Source organism: Pygocentrus nattereri, chromosome 9, assembly GCF_015220715.1.
Source record: "Pygocentrus nattereri isolate fPygNat1 chromosome 9, fPygNat1.pri, whole genome shotgun sequence".
In the NCBI taxonomy this organism is placed as follows: Eukaryota; Metazoa; Chordata; class Actinopteri; order Characiformes; family Serrasalmidae; genus Pygocentrus; species Pygocentrus nattereri.
In genome coordinates this window covers 19,211,683-19,230,885 of record NC_051219.1, presented here as the reverse complement: position 1 = coordinate 19,230,885, position 19,203 = coordinate 19,211,683, and the positions used below count along the sequence as shown (strand labels likewise).

The window sequence follows — 19,203 nt, the reverse complement described above, 5'->3', positions numbered from 1 at the left end:
TTTTATTATCTTTTGTACAGCCTCATTACTTAGCCATGAGGTTGAGTTTGTTCTTCAAATATTCACCAGACAGGACTCTGCTGTTTTGTCCCATCACAAGATTTGAAGTTCGACTTCACGTCAAGATCAGTCTTTATTTTTTTATTTTTTGATGCTTCTGCACTGTCACGCCCCCTCTATTCTGCCATTGTGAAGTCTCACTAGACAGACGACTGACCCAGAGTTGACCCTCCCAACACACACACACACACACACACACACACACACACACACACACACACACACACACAGCACCACATGTGAGGCAATCCCAGTGCATCTGCCCTAATGGCTGCGTGGGGAGTTGGGCTAAATGGCTTAATGACTAAAGGATGAGACCGTCGCGTCACATATGCAAGCTTTGATGTCATTCAACAGACTCGTTTGACAGTGTGACTTTGTGGCCTTGGTAGGAATAACAAGTGATTGTGAAGTTATTTTCAGCTGAGTAAATGATCCTTTGCGAAGAGTAAAGTAAGATGGTTATACATTAAAGCTTTGTTGTTGAAAAGTATCAATGGACCTTTATATAGATTTAACTTTTAATAGCACCACTACCTTTGCCGTTTCTTTGAGTGTTAACTGTTGTGATCCAGTTGTGTGATTGGGATGACTAATGCCTTGATTATTCAGTTAAAATAATATTTGATTAAAGTTTACCTTCTCGATGAATCAGTAATGATTAGTTGGTAGTTTCTATGATGATAATGTATATTTTACCTTGTTTTACCTTTTGTTCTATTTATAATAGATACATATATACATATAATATGTACTGATATAATCAACTGTGACAGCCCTAGTCATGAGGCATCATGATGCACTGAATCCTGCTTTACTACACGTTTGGTAATGTGTATTGTATTGGGAGCGTCAGAATGTGATATTAAAGCAGATGAAAAATGAAATGCATGTCCAAGCCAATGATGTTGTATTACTCGATGGCAATATAAAATCAAAATAAGGCTTATTGTGGGTTATTTACTCGTGTGTCTTTCTGCTGCTGCTTCTTCTTTCAGATCCGTGTGGATGGTCCCCCTCACGGTGGAGTGCAGTACGAGACCGTGTCTGTCATTAAAGATGGCAGTCCTATTCTCAGAGACATGGCCTTCTCCCTGGACCGCAACTACCTCTATGTAATGTCTGAGAGACAGGTCAGTGTGACATGCCTACTTATAGGAGGGTTTTTTTTTTATCTTTATTATTTTCAACATTTTAAAATAATAGCAAACACATGAATATCCTATATACAGGATTTGTATGGTCATGCAAATCATTTAAAAGGCTTTTCCAAGCCTGGAAAAGAATAAGGACTGGAAAAATCATGGAATTTCTTGGACTTGTCCTCTCATGCAGTTTGTCATCTCTTTATATTCGAAGCACTGAAGAGTCTCGCAATCGCAAAAAGCACAGAGAGACCGAGACTAATGTGCATGTGGACTAGCAATACTGAGAGGATAATATGAATCTCGGCTAGTTAAGGTGTAATAATCAGGACGTGTGTGTTGTATTAATATTTAGATAATGTAGGTCTTGGAACAGCTTGGAACAGCTGTCTGTATGTTAAATTAGTGCTTGGTGGTTACTGATAACATTTACTGTCATGGTCAAAAGGTTAATCAATGAGTTTCCTTATTTTTATGGATTTTAAGTAAATGAGTTAAATGTAAATCATCAAGGATTGCATATTGTAAGTAATTTGTAAAAAATCTATCAAAAATATTACTAAAATATCACTAAAACAGGAATTATTGAGCATTCTGTCAAGCATCTTCATCAAAACCTCCAGTCTATTCATACAAAATAGGCTGTTCTGCTGCTTCATTTGCATATATATGCTGTATGGACAGGAGAGTGGACAGTACTTTTGAAACAGTGGAACAGAAAACGGAGAAATTTTTATGGTCCCTTTAAAAGTGTCCTCTCCTTTCTGTATAAACCACCCACTACATGATGGTGAAAATACAATACTATTCACTTGTGACAGAAAGAAATGTGTGTCAGGAGAGTGGCCGCGTCAGCGAGGACAAGAGAGGTGGTGGACGAGTGGAGTGAGAGAGTAGAAGGGAAAGAGAGGGAGATGAAGGTCACCTCTGGGCAGCCGTAATGAAGTGAGCTAGAGCGGAGTGGCAGCTAGGCATCAGAGCTGTCATATTAACAAGCGGCAGTGTCAGGGGAGTGGAAAAAAGAGCCATGGCACGAAAAAAGCTGCATGTCAGAGTCAAGTGATAGATGACTGGCCTGCTTCCTTATGTGGGTGGCCTTTTTATAGCCCACGTCTTAGACACCCTTTACCCCGCTGGAGTCCGAGAGTAGATCTGAGGGGTCGAAGCAAAGTCGGGAGGGCAACAGCGCGATAATGAAGGAGAGGAGTGCTCAACAACGCTGCTATTTGTATTTGTCCAAAAGACAAAATTGTACTATGTTGCCAGTTTATTACCTACCTTATATCTGCACTCACTGCTCATTTTATCATATACACTTACTACATAGGTGCACTTTGTAGGTTTACAATTACTGACTGTAGGACACTTGTTGCACATTTAATACTACTGCACCATAGTACTGTGTCCCCAAAGAGCTGAGAACCCAAATAATGTGCTCCTCAGTAAATGTTTACCTACAAAGTGCACCTATTTGTTGCACTTTCTGATAAAATGTTTCAGATTAAATGACCAATAAGTGTAGCTACAAGGTAGCTAATAAACTGCTACTGTATGTTAAGGGCTGCATTTTACTTGCACTACATTTTAAGTGTGCAGAGTTGATGTCAATATAGAACTATATTGTTAATGTTGCAATTTGAGCAACATTTTAGAAACACTAACAATAGAACATGTGAATAGAACATGTGAAAAACATGTTAAAAACAAATATTAAAGGAAAGATATACAGATTTGCCAATGACTAAATACAGTATAATATCAGATTTTTAGCATTTAGCTGTTTTTACTGCTTCCATACTTTTAGAGACATTTATTTTCAGTTTTTTTAAAGAAAGCTGATATTTTTCCACACCTCCAAAGTTCAGTTTTAGGTGCATGTTTAGATGCGTGTTTTCTGCTCCCCTTAATCCCGGTAATTCCAAGCACATTATTCATTGGTGTTAAGGTCTGGCTTCTGTAGAACACCAAAGGTTTTTTTGTTTGATTTGTACTTTTATTTATTTTCTGCCTCTTTCCTTTTCTCAGTAACGTTTGACTGGAAGATAAATAAATAAGGTGAGATGTGCTGCATGCCAGTGCACAGATGTATTTAAATAATCAAATTTAACTCCAACAGAGTAGCTTGCAGATGAACTTGCCTGTATGACCTGTAAGTCAAGCTTAAAGTATGCTTCAATTCAAATCCATTATTATATATTATCCATATACAACTTCTGAGTTGTATATTTTTATTCAAGAACTTTAGCAACGAATGTACAATTTGCATTTCATAAATTATAGAAGTACACACACATGATGACAGTATAAGCATTGACATAGACATAGCATTGACATGAGATTCTGGCTGTCAGACGCACAGTGGCTGTCATCTTTTGCACACGTTAGTGCATGGAGGGGCCCGTGAGAGCTCTGATTAGAGTTCACTCTCTGAAGAGACAGAAACCTGCTGAGTCAGCACCTCATGCATCTATACACATGTTCACGTCGCCAGAAGAGGAGGAACTCCCAACACTCTATCATGTTTACAGCTCAGTGCCTCACCCCTGTGTCATTTGAGACCTTGAGACAAAACATTAACAACCAATGAGAAATAGGCCCAGAGAGTCACACCACAAATACATACACCCACATTCACACTCAGGCACCCTACACATTCCCTTAGATCCGCACCACAGAGCTAAGCAGTCCTCAGGGGCTGATTTTACCTCGAACCTCAGACAATTGATCTGGCTGCTAGTGCATTATAACACAGACGAATCCCATCATAAAAGACCCATCAGCGCTTCCCGTCCTTACATCACCCGTGTTTCCGGAGCTGCAGCTGATTAATTCAACCTCACACTGTAAAAAACACAGCCTGACAGGCATAACGCTCAGCAAGCTCAATACAAGCACTTCGCAGCTGTCTATGGCCTGGTTTTGTCTGAGAGCATAAGGATAGGGATAGGCATTTTAACCTTTTTTGCTATTCAAATATCCACATTTTTAAACCAAATATGCTACACAGTTTTAACTGAAAAGTATTCATATTTAAAATATTGAATTAAACCGTTTAAATTGCTGGTTTGTATTGTTGTATTAAAAAACAAACACAGAAGGTTTAACATTCATTTATGCAGCTAGCTCAATTAAGTAAATGAATTAGGCCTGTTAAACACTTTATTATATATTATTTTATAAAATAATAATGATTAGACAATCACAAAATAACAGTTAATAAATACATTAAATAAAATGAATAATTATAAAAATTGGACCCTAAAGTTTTTCTTCATTTCAAAACAAGGGCATTTTCATGTTTCTGAAGACAAAATAAGCTTCATCATTCATTTTTTCAGTGTATGTATCACTTTCACTAATTCAATAATATGAATGAATTATTAATCATGAAAATTATTTTCATCATATGAACACAGGGTTGAACATGAAGATATTGTGATTTCTAAAGGAAATACAATTCCAATTTTCATTATTGACACCCAGGTGGCTCCTTGTTTGAACCAGCTACTGTAAATATAATATATACAATCAATGCTCACAAAAACAGGGGCAGTATCACATTAATGGGTTAACTTTAACAGTTTTACAGTGAAACTAATATGAGTTCAGATATCCATATGTTTGTGAAACCACAGGCATCCTTGTGTGCGAGTCGGTATTAGTAACCAGGGGTGTGAGGCTCTAGGTGCAGGGCTCCAGGGCATGGAAGATGCCTCCTAACACCATGGAGCTTCTACTGAGCCGGCAAGGAGGCAGCCGCTGCAGTTACACTTCACACTTCGCAGAGTAACGGGATTAGCATTCGGCTTTGAGCACCGCCTGCACACTCCACTTTCAGAAAAACTGAACCGCAATGGAGGCACAGAGCACTGCCTGGCTCCTTCTAGAGAGCAACGTAAACTGAGCCAAAATGGCTTCAGTAAGGCATATCAGGACTCCTCTTGTGCTGTCTGGTAGATATAGATATGTATAAATAATTTCAGTGGAGGAGTAGTGTTAATTGCTCTTTATAGAGGTCTATTATTTCCTGTATTTTGAGGCAAAACGACCTCTTGGACTTGTCTTGAACATAATTGCAATGTCAGTGGTGAAACATCATTAAGGCTTAGGCCTAATCTGGGTCTGGGAAACTGGCCCTACATCAGCAATGCCACTGAGCTTTCTGTAGATATCAATGGAATTAAGCAAAGCTAAATTTATCTGGAACAAAAATATATATCTTTTTGAGCATGATACCCACTGTAAATATTAGCAACTCACTCATAAATGAAATGAAGACATGTCTTATTCAGATATTCATGACCATTGTAGCAAAGATAGATCCAAGCAATTTAGCCCTTGGTTCCTGCTGCCATGCTATGCAAGCGTAATCCACATGTAAGATATCAGTACATCTAAAGGATTTGTCAGTATGTTCACGTCAGTCTCCCACCTAATGCTAGAGTGGATTTGAAGAGGTGATATGAAATGGCATGCAGAATGCTATATCCCTGCTTTTCACACTGGAAGGATACGATACACAATGTTCATATGCACCACAGAAGCTTCTTATGCATTAGCATAATGAGAAAGAATAGGATTAAACCTTCCTCTCTTAATTGCAGTCTCTGCATTTCAACATTACTGCTACCTGAAATTGTGACAAATTTGGTACGGTCAGAGATGCAAATATTTAGACCCCAGAATGGTTTCAGAAAGAGGAAAAAAAGAAGGAATTGGATAAACCATAGTTCTATGCAGGGAAAATACTGTGTACATCTGCTGTATGGACACAGTATGCAATCTTTGTTTCAAGGTCAAGTACATCTTTCCCACGCAGATAAACAGATGCACGTGCACGGAGACTACCTGCATGTATACTGCAGACTTACATTCTGCGTCCTTATCCGCATCCAAATTCTATCATTCCTTTCTATTATGCCATATATTGTGTTTTCCTCCAACTCTATTTCAAGCACACGTATACATAGATCACATTCTATATGCATCTGCGTGGGCACCCTTCCTTCACATGGAAATAGAATTCAAACATATTGTGGCGCCTTGAAATAGATTCTCTTGCATACTCCCACATAAACACATCGTAAACGCTTACACACACGCAACCTGGCAGAGTTCCATAACTCAGACCCTCTTGTCCGTGTGTATCCACAGGAATGCCTTGTTCTGGACCTTTAACGACAGAGGCTTGCAGGATGTTAATGGCCCTGAGTGACTGGTTCATTTTAGGGCAGTGCTGTGGAACGGATTTGAGATGCATCTGCTCAGGCTCCCCTCTCCGCTACTCCATTACAAATAATGGGAATTCTTACAGAGACCGCAGGGTACTGTGTCATCACTGACAGTAATCAGAGAACAGGGAGCACAGGCTTGATTCATGCACACTCTGGATTTCCTATCCGCCGCTGTGGAGCTGAAGTGTGTATATCACCTTCTCTCTCATGGAGACACCGTTCTTTGTCTGAGTGCCATGATGAAAGATGTTCATGTGCTGCTCTGTGTTAGAACTGATTCTGTAGGGTTTTATGACAGAGGTTTTGTCCTGTTTCTCCTGTTTCAGGAAAACATGTAAGTATATCTATTCAGAAGTGCTATACAAATGATTTAAGAGCTGTAAAACTGAAATATAAAGATTTTGACATACAATTTGAGGCAGCATACTGATTTAAAGGGCAGTTTTTTTAACACGTTTTTGCAAAGTTTAGTCATAGAGATCTAAATAGTCATGCAAAGTGGTTTGATGTAAAATGGTGCATCGTGGAGAGATTTACAGACTTCGACTTCTTTACAGCGGAGGTGACAGGGACCAGGCGTTGTGATGCACAAATATAGCAGTTTTATTTACTACCCAAAACTACCATTGAATCTACATGAGTCTTAAGTTTTATATGCAATGTTAATGATGGTAAAATAGTTTTAAATCTGTTCTTTGGGTACTGTTTTGCCCTGCATGCCTCTCCACTAAGCAAAAGCATGTTTTTGACAATTTCTTGGAATGACTTTCCATGAGGGAGCTTTTTGGGGTATTAAACTCTTCAGACGTCTGGTTCCTATCACCAGCACTGAACAATTGTGACATTTCTCTAGAACTGAGCAGAATGAACGTTAATCTTGCTAAGGTTTAGAAAAATTGGAGGCATTCCCTTTTAACATAAACCAGCAAAACTCAGAACAACCAGTTTTTCCTGAAACACAAAATGCCAATTACATTCAACAATTCACAGCTGACAACTAACAAGCATATCAGTCAGTAAAGCACTGTTTGACTAAAACTACTGACATCAATTTATTTTTTGAACCTTGTTAAAATGTAGGGGCTGATGTTATTGGAACAAAAGTTTTGTAAAATCTTTGTGTGGAATGACAGTTTACATCTTAACCATTTCATTTTGCAGAAAATACAGAAATGGTGCAATTACACCTTAAAAGTATGCCTTTCCACTAGAATGGTCATTTGTTATGCTTTTCATATGGACATCTGCCTATTTGAACAAGTGTCCATAAAAATTCAGTTATTGCAAACATTTACATATTTAGCAGATACTCTTATCTAGATAAACTTAGTGTTGAATGTCACATTAGCAGTCTGTTGCAATGACTTGCTCAATTCCTGCCTTACCCTGAAATCCAAGCTGTGTGTCGGAGTTTCATTTAATAATCTTCTGATCTTTACCAATGCCATTCACTAATGATTGTACATGCATCATGGCATGCTTAGAAATGGTGTGCCAAATCATTGCTTGTAATTATCACCTGTAATTTTAATACCAGACTGGTAATGCTAATGAGTTGTTCCCATTTATCACTGAATAACATATTGGTCACTGATATATAATGCACCCCTAAACAGAATTTCTCATTTGCATTTCTGTTCACAGTGAAATTGGATATTCAACAGCTGCAGTGTGCAAAAGTAGAGAGCTTAAGGGTTTAAAAGTGGTCTGGTCCTGGATCCTGAGCTTTCTTCTCAATGAATTTGCAGGGAGAGTATGCAGTTTCAGATCACGCAGGCAAAATGATGGCCTCTGTCTGGAAATACAGGCCATCTGACAAAGTGCTTTTGGTGCTCAGATGGACAAGAGGGCCCAAGGCTAACAGCTACAAAAAGGTCAAAACAGCTTCAGCTGAGAGCGTCCTCTTTCAGAGGGAGAGTGAGAGAGAGAAAGAGAGAAGGAAATGGAGGGACAGGAGAGAGAAAGGAAGAGTGAAACTCGGAGATTTAACAATGTCATGTGCATTGGCGAATGTGTGTCAAAGACTATTTCAAGAATAGCTCTCCCTCTCCTGGGCTTCAGACACTGGTCTGTTGTAAAATGCTCTGCTCTTCTCGCAGTACAGCAGTAAAAAAAACCACAACAAGGTTCACTCCACTCTTCTTAGTGAACCTTATAGCAAACTCCCAAAGCACACAGCATTTGGGTTAAGCAAAGCCACACCTGGCCCTGTTGCTAGAGGCAAATAAGGTCTGCCTGGCCGCTTTGCATAGTCTTACCTCAGATGTGCCATGGCCAGTGTGCACTCTTGGTGTAGCATGATAAACACACCCCATATGGAAACAGGTCAAGTCAGCCCATCTGAGTTTGCATATCAGCAGCGTGAAGTTCAGTCAAAGTCAGCAGCCGCGATCTGTTGTTTGGAGTGGACCATGGACCACGGAACATATTTTTCAACTGTAAGTGCTGTTATCGTGGAGTGAATGCCTCTATGAGCAAACTCTAGAGTGATAAATCACACTTCACTCTCTGGCATCACAATAGTTTTTGATAGTTTGTCACTGCTTACAGAGAGTGGCCTGATTGGTTAAATTCAAATTAGTGCAGAATTAAACCAGTCATACTGAATATGACTTCAAGTAGCCTTAAGTTTATTTTTACTGCATTGATTGATAGTAGACCCAGTTTTACACCCCCACCCTTTCCACAATTCATGGGGTGGACATCCACATAGTTCCTTTGTTGCTTCCTCTAACTCAGCAACAGAGCATGGTCAGCTACAATAGTAGCGAAGATTGCCAATTACGCAGCAATCAGACATACGAGGAACGAAGAATAGATTGCCTGCGTTTTGACTAGGCCTTTTTTATGGTTTTATCAGCGGTGCAGTAAAATTGTTACGAGCTCCCGCCGCGTTGTTAGCAGCAAGCTGCTGGAAGATTCACGGCTAATCACTCGTGCACTTCATTATTTGTTTGACGAAGGCCGGCGGTCAAAGCCGGACAATACCTGCCCATGAAATTGAAATAAACATGGCCAGTGAATGTGAGAAAAATAACAGCAGCCTTCAATGTTCATTTATGACTCACACCTCTCATGTGCAGTTTGCTATGAGCGGAAGCAGCAGAGTGGAAGAAGAAGCACGTGCCTTTGGAAAAGACTGCCATTTACTGCAAGCAGAGAAAATGAAGAGGAGCCAGAGGTCCAGTGCATCACAGTTGATGTGTAAAGTTGACATGGCTCATGAATGTTACGCCAGGCTGTGCTTTGACAGCATCTCTCCCCATGTCTACAGTTCTATTAGAACAAGTGTGAAATTTCTGTCACTGTGACTAACGTGGGTCAGCGTGCAAACAAAGTGTCAACTTTCACAAGAGGCCTTGACTCCCCTTGCATGTGCTGCTGTCATTCTTGGAATGACCGTATCTTTAGCGATAAACGCGAAGGGCTTCACTGTACAAGCCATAGTTCTGCTTCCCTTCCTCCACCTCTCCTTCCCATCTCACCATATAAAAGCAAGCAGCATTATTGCTTCAGAGATCATCAGCCAAATAAAAGGGACTCTTTTTTTTTTCCCAACCTTGCAATTTCCCCCCAACTACTCAGCTGTGAAATTTAAAATCCATGCATGATTTCCTTCTTTTCCTACTTTGGGAGACAGATTATTTGCTCCTTGTCTTTGCAACCCTTTAACCTTTCTTTTGCACGTGTGTATGTACACACACAATCACGCACACACACTCGCATATACTTGCTAGTTCCATCTCGGAGCACCTCAACCTTTGTTTAGCAAGGGATGAGGGATGTGTAGGAAATGAGGTGTGTGGTTATCAAGCACTGGCAAATAGGATTTTTCACCCAGAGTGAGATTGACTAGAGCCTCTTGTTCCTTGTTCCTCCAGCCTCAACCAGAGCCAGAGCCAGAGCTGCCGGTCAAAAAAAAAAAAAAAAATACCACTGGCACTCTTATAATGCCTCCTGAAGCCTTTCAGGGAGATATCTCCTTATTCTATATCTGCCATCAAAAAAAAGGTGCAAATGTAGGATGAGATGCTAAATCATTTCCCTGCAGGTTACGCAAAAAAATAAATAAATAAATAAATAAATAAAAAGACAGGTGTGTGTGTGTGTGTGTTTGTGTGAAAATGTATGCATAGTAATTCCTGGCCTGGATGCACTGATAGGGACCTGATGGCCCTGTACCTGGATTTGTGATGTACATGGTATGTGAAGTGTGTTTTGTTTTCCTGATTTGCACTATCCCTCATAGCAGATGAAGATTGAGTTGGCACATAGCCATGGGTTTTCCTTTGTGTATGCTAGCGTATGTGTGTGTCTGGCAGGCTGTGCGTGGGCTTACGTCCGTGTCTGTAGGGGTTGTGAGTGGGGGAGGCCTTTATGTGATGGCAGAGCTAACAGGAAATCAGCAGAGCAGAGGACGTGATTAATGAGAACAAAACAGCATTAACATTCAGTTAAAGGCAACACAAGCTGACACTCAGACTCAGACCTATACAATGATTCCTGCTGTATTCATATTCCTTGGAAAAGACCTGGGAGCAGTAATGCATTTGCTGAAATCCTCATTCTAGAGAGAGACTGGGAATTGTGACTGCAGAAACATAATTTCTAAACCAGGTTAAGTTATTCGGTCTATTCACATTTATCGTACAGGCCCTTAATTGAGGCCCAGCACTGGCATGTAGGGCTACAAAAGTGTGTGTGTGTGTGTAGGTGTTTTGTGTTTCCTTATAGAGAAAACCCAATTTCAAAATGGTTCCCACTTATTCACACTCAAATTTTGGCCTGAGCAACCATTGGTCACTTCTTGACCCTTGTTAAAGGGCAGTTGCTCTTTCTAAAGAAAGGGTACAAGGAAAGTGGTTTGACCAATGACCTCCATCTTCTCTTTCCTCACCAATCACTGTCAACCGGGCTGCACCACACAAAGACTTCGATTAACTCAAGTTGCCACGGTAATGGAAAGGGATGATCAAAATATGCTTGTTCAAGCTGTCAGAATCAGGGACCAGTAGCATGCACTTTAAACTTTGACTAACCAATGTGGTATTTTTCCAAAATGTTTGCAAAGCATAGCCCAGGTTGCATTTCATTTGGTTGTAATTTGAATGTGATTTTTATTTTTAAAAACATGTTTCTTGGGGTTGCATCCTATTTCTGTATTTTTCTCGGGGTGTGCATTCATGCATGATATGAAGGAATATCAGTAGTGCACCATTTGCACACTATTATTCCATAAGCCTGAACCTATTGCTAGAGGTTTGGATTGGGGTCAAATGCAATTTCCGCTACACGGTGCATTTGGCAATGTCATACCATATATCCCATGCAGCCAGGAAATCCATGTCTACGTTTTTCTGGAAGATGGGGCGGGAACAATGTGACTCCACGGCGTGTGAGAGTGAGCGGCTGTTCACGGCATTAAAAACGCACCCTGCATCTGTCAGATCGTTCATGTGGATCCAAATGGGCTTCCATGTTTAGCTTCCACACTATTCCTCAGCAGACTAGCTTTGATAGTTAGGCATAGGGATGAACAGCATTTGTTAATGCTAGGCTTGATTGATATAGCATCATTCCTTATCTCAGAATGCAATGGGGGTCAGTGCTGCTGAAACAGAGGTTACAGCAAGGGAATCAATTCCAGTGATATGGTTTCTTCTGGAGCTGGGCCGTCAGTCGCCAGTCCCACAGCAGGTTGACAGCTTCACTTGCTATTGACATGGGGACAAATCAGGATAAATGTCCCTGTCGATACGTCCAGTGTCCTGTGTTATTGATGGAGCTATTTAGCCTGCCCAGTCTCTGAAAACTAGTCACAATCCCAGACTCTCCATAGACACATAGGAGTCACTGGCATTGTGGGGATATTTTGGTTTTGAGGTCAGCACGTAACTTAGAGCAGTGTATCAAACTGCCAGGGTCAACTTAGAGGTCAGCTTGAGATGGACACTGCTGATGAAGGAACCTTTTATAGGAGATCATGTGATCCTCCCTCAGATACATGAGCTAATTTCTCTTTTTCCTTCTTTATGATTGAGTAATACCCAAAGCACGCTAAATGTCTACATGTCTGCTAATTTATGTCTGCCAGGCTAAACCCCCTCATTTGCATTAATCCTGGTCTATGCATCTGTAATTGACTTAAGCTTGGATTAGTGCTAATCAGGGTTAGTGCACAGAAACCACTGGCCACTCCTAACCTCATCATTTGATAGCAAACCTCCTGTCAGCTTCCATCAGTTCATTAATTGAAATGAGCACACAAGCTGAGGTTTTACCCTTCTTTTGCCTGTTCCTTCCTCTGCTGACATCGAATGATTTGCTCCTGAAGTCCTGTGCACTGTTGTTTCGGCCAAAGTTTGGGGACGGGGGTTGAGAGGTCTTTGTTCGTGTTAGCAAATAGCCTGAATGCACCCCGGATGGCCCCTGACCTGTCATGCTGGTTATAGATTTAGCCCTGTGTAAGGAGACAAGCTTGTGTCACACTGGGTGTTATTAGTGAATAGCAGAGGCAGGAGCCAGAGGCAGTGTCTGTACCTGCTGAAACCTCATCACTATCTTGCAAGCCCTTCAGGGAGCTTTCACTGCTCTGCTGACTTAATAGCCCCTAATGAGGAGGAGAATACCTGAGACCTGGTGGCACAGACACCTTGTTTAGTTACTAGTGACTCTTCAGGGAACAGCTTTGCACTGTTACAAGCCACAGCCCAGCTTTGAAAACAGTAGCTCCCGTACATCACAAACATTGCATTCATTTCCTCAATTTGTCCATTGTTCACCAACCTTGTGTCGGACATATACGACAATGAGAGGCGTCAGTGCGGCGCAATGTGAGTTGTCAGGCATCAGTCAAACATGCGCCTAAGTGTCGCTCCTGCAATCTGTTTTAAAGGACTAAAAAGAGGGAAAAATTCGCAGTACAAAATAAACAAAGTTCCCCTTTATTTACCACAGTTGTGTGGGCAGCGAAGTGACAGTTCCGTAACTTTCCTCATAGTTCACTTCTCCTGGAGACTGTCTCGTTGACTCAGGAATCAGGCACAAGGATGGCAGGATAATAACGTCCGCAATTAAAATGTTCTGGCGTGTCAGGAGTCGTCGTGGCTGTCACCGAGTGACTGTATAATGGTGGAGGCTTTATGCGTGCCTCACCATGCTAAAAAAGCTCCCTGGCATCCGTCGCATCACTAATAGCGGCACTTCTCTCTCCTAATTGCAGGCTTTAATTGCAATAATTATTTACAAGCCTAATTAAACAAAAAAAGGATTCTCGGGGAGAAGTAACTGCCAGTTCAAGGAAACAGGCACAGTTGTGTCAAGAGGGAAGACTGCAGCAGGGGAAACGCTGCTAGCGTGCTATCATTACCGCTAGCTGTCTAATTGGTGGAGGCAGTACTGTATGACTCGCTCATTCTCTTTCTCTCAGTGAGCGAACACAAACTGGCTGCGTGTGGAAGAGACAGAGAGTGCATAATGACTTCATTCCCTGCCGGCGCAGGGAAAACTGAAACAGCACTCTCTAAATATCTCAGGGCTTCTTTGTCCTGAAGTGCTCTGGGGAGTAGTGAGGGGCCGCTGCTCACACATCAGATTGCGCATTTGGGCTCCATGTTGTTTTGTTTAGGCGCACTTATGACGAGCTCTGTCTGGGCCGACTGTTTAGGTGTGGAGAGTGTAAGCCTGGTTAACCTGGTGCAGAAATTTTCTGTTAGGCTTTTAGAGGAAGCAGAACATTTCCATTTTCTCTTCCCTCCTTTTTCTGTCAGTAATACAGTTCGTGAAATCTGATGCATGCACTTCCTTTGAGTGATTCTAAATCTTTTGCTGACTTAAAGAGCAGATTCTTGGCTAACTCAGAATAACCTCATCTGAATTGCGCCTGCTATTGACTACACATTTTCCATTTCCCCTTCGAGGGAAAGCCTGTTTGTTTCCATCCTTTTACTAGCCTCAGTTGCGGTGGTGATTCAAAAATACTATTCATTAATCAAGTGTGTTTTAAGGCACAACCTCAAAGGCAGAGGACCAGCAAGCTCCCTTGTCCCTAGGTTTATTGATTACGGCCAACCAAACGTGAGCTGAGTCCCAGGCTGTGCCAAGCCATAATGCGTATGAACATACACCTCCCACCGTGCCTGCGTGCTTCCAGACAGAAGCTGTCAATGTCTACCTGCTTCCTCCTGATGGATGTCACTGCGGGCTGGGCTTCCCTCCTGTTGTTGTGTGGAAAGGGGCGGTAAATGAAGAAGCCCCCCCCCGACAGGAGCGTTGCTCCCAGCAGCCCGTCAGGTTCAGCTGTGGATGCCGGGCAGGTTGGCAGGAGGCCTGCTCCCGCCTCCCTGCAGCACCACCCAGCTCTGGAGGCTGCCAGACCTGCATATGCTCTTTGTCTGAGCTGCTAATGGCCCAGACGCAACAGCAAACACCCAGCTCCATGTGAGACGATTGTTTTCTTCGCTTGCACAGCGGTAGTGGCAGGTTTTGCCTTTTCCCTGAACTGTATGTGTCGGAAGAGCGTCTCTGCAGTCCGTCTTTGAGCCGTGCCACCGTCCAACAATGCAAAGAATCAATCCAACTACTCCTCCTGTCCTCCTCCGCAGCCCATATTGAGAGAGCTGTCAGCATGAGCTGTGCTGATGGATGATGATGATGATGATGATGTGTGTGTGTACGTGTGTGTGTGTGTGTGTGTGTGTACATGTGTATGTTTTCTTTTCTCTTTGTCAAGACTAGTCTATTCAATCTGTTCAGCCATCACGTACTGCCGCCTCTTCTGAGCTGATGCAATAACACACCTCCCTGTGATGGCCATTCATATGTAAATATGATGGTTATGGTCCTGTTAGAATGTGGAGCTTTTTTTGGACCTAGCCCAGGTTCTAAGAAATTTAAATGGATAAAAATGCTGACTCTGAATCAAACCTAAAATATATTTAAATGCTGACTGTGTTATGCATTAACGTGTAGATCCTACACACTTTTTTCAACTCCAGCTTCCCCTCTGCTACTGTTTCTTAATGCCATTTATGCAGGATAACCTCTAAATTCAGATATTCATCCTGGTCTGGGCTGCATGGTTACTTAATGATGGAGCAGCTGTGTGAACATGATGTGAATCATTTGGTATTTGTGGTGCCCTGGTATAGCAGCACTAACAGGGGCAATAATGGTAATGTGAACAGGCCTGTTGCCACCCACTGAGCAAATGATGGATGTCACTCCTAAGCGCTGAGCTGGCAACACACTAAGTGAACCAAAAGCAGTGCAGCTCAAAGTATTGAGAATTTAAGCACACACACTAGAGGTTGATGAATGTTTTTGGGCAGGATATAATTTCTCCACTGTAATGTACCGAAAGATAATATCAGCAACAGAACGTGGGAAGATAAAATTGCTGAATTTTTGACAGGAAGAAATAGAGGTTTTGAAAGTATTACTCTTGGCGTACTCATGTACGGGATATAGTGTACAGACAAAATATGAGCAACCAATAATTGATAGAAGGGAGAAATGATGAATGTGATGCCTGGAGATTTGCTTCCAAAACCTCTGCCTGTTTTAAGTGGATTTTAGATAGAGAACAGTGCAGCTCCCAACACAACCTTGACTACATCAAGCATTATACTACACAAAGTTGTACAAGTATCTCCGAGACAAGGGCTCAGATAAGCTCTGTATGGCGCTGCCTCATTCAGTCAAAATATGGTGTCTGTCTATGTTTCTCAGACTGTTATTGGGGTCGAGACAATGAGTGTCATAGACAACTTCAGCTGATTATCTAAATGTTCTCCTGGCCTCTGGTCACATTGAAAATAAGAATGACTGGAATTAATGAAGAGTACACAATAGCATGCTTTTACTTTTCATTCCACCCTATTGTGCTGGTCGACATTATTTCCTTGGCATTTTTCTTGGACTCTTCCACAGGTAGACACGTTCTCTACAACCAAGGAAAGATTTGGTATCTCCATCGCTATCATGTAATAATCATGAAAACTCAAGTTTGACGGAGTGTATCAGAGAAGAATGGAGCCTCAGCTGCACTCCCAGGTGTTGATGTACTTCTTGTAAATTGGGTTTTTCTTAGGGTCTTTATTTGGCTTGCAACAGGATGAGGAGGCTTGTTTGTGATATGACTGGTACCAGTCAAAGCCACCTGAGCCTCATGGTGCCCCCCCAACCTCCTTAAACCTAGCCAGAAAGGCATGCTGGGTGAAAGCCTGTTGTGCAGCCACCGGACCAGTGGGGTGCAGTCAACCCTACCATCTGTACATTCACACACAGACACACACACACGCATGCACACAAACACACACACACACACACCATTATCTGAGGAAGCAGAGACAAAAGAGCCAACAGAAGGGCTCCAGATAAATGCACATGCACAAATGTGTCCTTTGTTGATCACCTGACACACCAAACAATGCATGAATTCTCTTAGACACACATACCTAATGTATCCAACCAAGACTCATGCACATGAACACATGCTCACAGTGGTGCACGCAAACACTCCATTCTTCCAAACCCAAAGCACACACCTAATCAAGTGGGCTCTGAATCAACCCTGAGGTCAGAGCGGCCCCCTGTCTGGCTGCTGTGTTTAAATCAATAAGCCCCCTGCTATCTCCACTGCAGATCTGCTCATGTGTGTGTGAGAGAGAGAAACCTCAGCCTGTTGCTTTGTGCCTGGACAGCATTATTAACTCCTCGCACACTGGCTGAGGTACTGCCTGCTGCCAATGCCGACTGTGTTATTAGCTTAGAGACTAGTTTACCGCTGCTCGGGGACCCGCTAGAGCTGCTGCTTAAACCATGCCACGAAGCCCTTCGTCTCCAACCATAGCAATCAAGCATCTGCTGTCTTTTCACTGCCGGGACTTAATGTCATTATGTACTTTTTGAATTGTTTTGCGTCACACAGCATAGCAAGCATATGGCTGCTAATTGCGTCAGCAGCCTTATCAGTTAGTTTATATTGACAGTACAACTGTGAAGATTGCGACTAGCCAGAAGACCCTTACCCTCACATTAAGAATGGAGAATCTGCATATGCATGGTGGTGCTTTATTGGGAGGAAAATTCTTGAGTTTAATTGACAGACTGACTGACAGAGAGACAACAGGGGCTTTCCATGCTCCTTCCCTAAGGAGCATCAGAGCAGGCTTACCAGCTGTATCTAGAGGCCTTTTTCTCTTATTTGCTACATCTGTCTTTCTTTTTTTCTTTCTCATTATAGCCATAGTGTTAGAGGTGACTCTCCCAGGTGAGTGCTAGGAGACCTTACCTTGCTGATACGTCCCGAGATTTGCTGCTGTTTTTCACTTTCTTGAGCCCAACATGTTGATACAAGGGTGTTAGTCATGATACAGTTCTCTAGTTATGTGTGTGCACACAGGCACCCCATCAGCTGTCTTCACACAAATAATGCCTCAGTGGTACCAGGCTCCTACCTCACCTCTACTCACCCCTCTCGTCTCTCAGGCCCCCCGAAAAGAGGATTTCAGTCATACATAATTAATATACTGCTCTCTCTATCGACTGCATTTTTCAACTCCCCATCTACAGTCGATTCCCTCTATTCTTTTCCCGTCTGTCTGGTTCCTTCTCTCCTGGACTCTTTTAGAGCCAGCCAGAGCTTCCGAGAAGCATGTCCTGCCCTGTGTTTTAGCCTGGACAGCCGCCAGAACGGGTTGAAGAAGAAGTGACCCTTCCAATTGACACTACCCATAGATTGCAAGATATGATTTGGGGTGATTTCTTGATTGACAAAATTATCATGTTTGAAGAAAAGAGACTCTTATTAAAAATGCTAGAAAATAGAGGGCTAATTTGTCTCCTTTAAGAACTCACATTTCATATTTTTTACCAGACAGGGGTGATGAATACTTTTACTGCAATGAAAATATCTTTAAAAGAAAGTTCATTAGAACTAAAATTTTCACGTTTACTTTTGGTGCTCCTTGCATATACTTCAATAATGGTTGATTATATCAGCAACAAGACTGCTGACATTGTGACGAAAGCCCAAGATTCAGTAATGCGGGTGTGTTTGTCTGGCTTGAGACTCATTCTGATAATCAGCTACTAGTTTGAAATGTTAATGGTATTCCTTATTAGCTCTGCCAGTAATTAACAGTTATGGACCCCTTTTACATACATATCATCATGCACCATCACCCTTATTGGGCTCCATTGAAAGTCAAATGCCTGTTAAACAGAGTTTAAGCAGGGATGATTATCTTTTTGTGCCAATATGGCACCCACAGAAAACCTTTGGACATTATAATTTATTCTGGCCAAATTTTAGTAATAAGAAATGTTCACAGACAGTTATCATGGGTTTTGGATAATAGGCTATGCTCTCCATCACTCAGCGTGTCTCTTCTAAGCTTTCGCTAACTTAAATTGTCTTAGTGGGGCACTCCTACATGTTGTAATTTGGGTCCTGCTGTGAAGTGAAATATTCAAATTGTCCAAAAAAAAAAAAGGATTTTTGTGAATCTCCAGCCTGTTGAATACAGGACTTACCAAACCATGGATCCACAGTTGAAACTACATATGGAGAAGCACTATATTTACCAACATGAAAAGTAACTATTCATCATAAGGTTTACTGTAAGATAGCTATATGGTGAACAATAGGCCTGGTGAGTGACTCTGACAATGAGGCTCTTTCATGTGACTTGATGGTGAAATCGATTCTTTACAATAGACTTTGTGCAGCAGCTCTTTTCTGAGAGTCATTTATCAAATCC

At 41.8% G+C, this 19,203-nt stretch overlaps 1 protein-coding gene across 2 annotated transcripts in view; it reads left to right on the top strand.

The window, feature by feature from the left end:
• The window catches only part of plxna2 (plexin A2), a 280,254-nt gene that overhangs the window by 112,197 nt on the left and 148,854 nt on the right, over window positions 1-19,203 (top strand). For both annotated transcript variants that reach the window (XR_005130735.1, XM_017694224.2), the window contains exon 4: window positions 1,059-1,193. Coding sequence is in view for 1 of the 2 variants with exons in the window: in XM_017694224.2 (XP_017549713.1) it covers window positions 1,059-1,193 (135 nt within the window). In the remaining variant the exon portion in view is untranslated. The remainder of the gene's footprint in view (window positions 1-1,058; window positions 1,194-19,203) is intronic.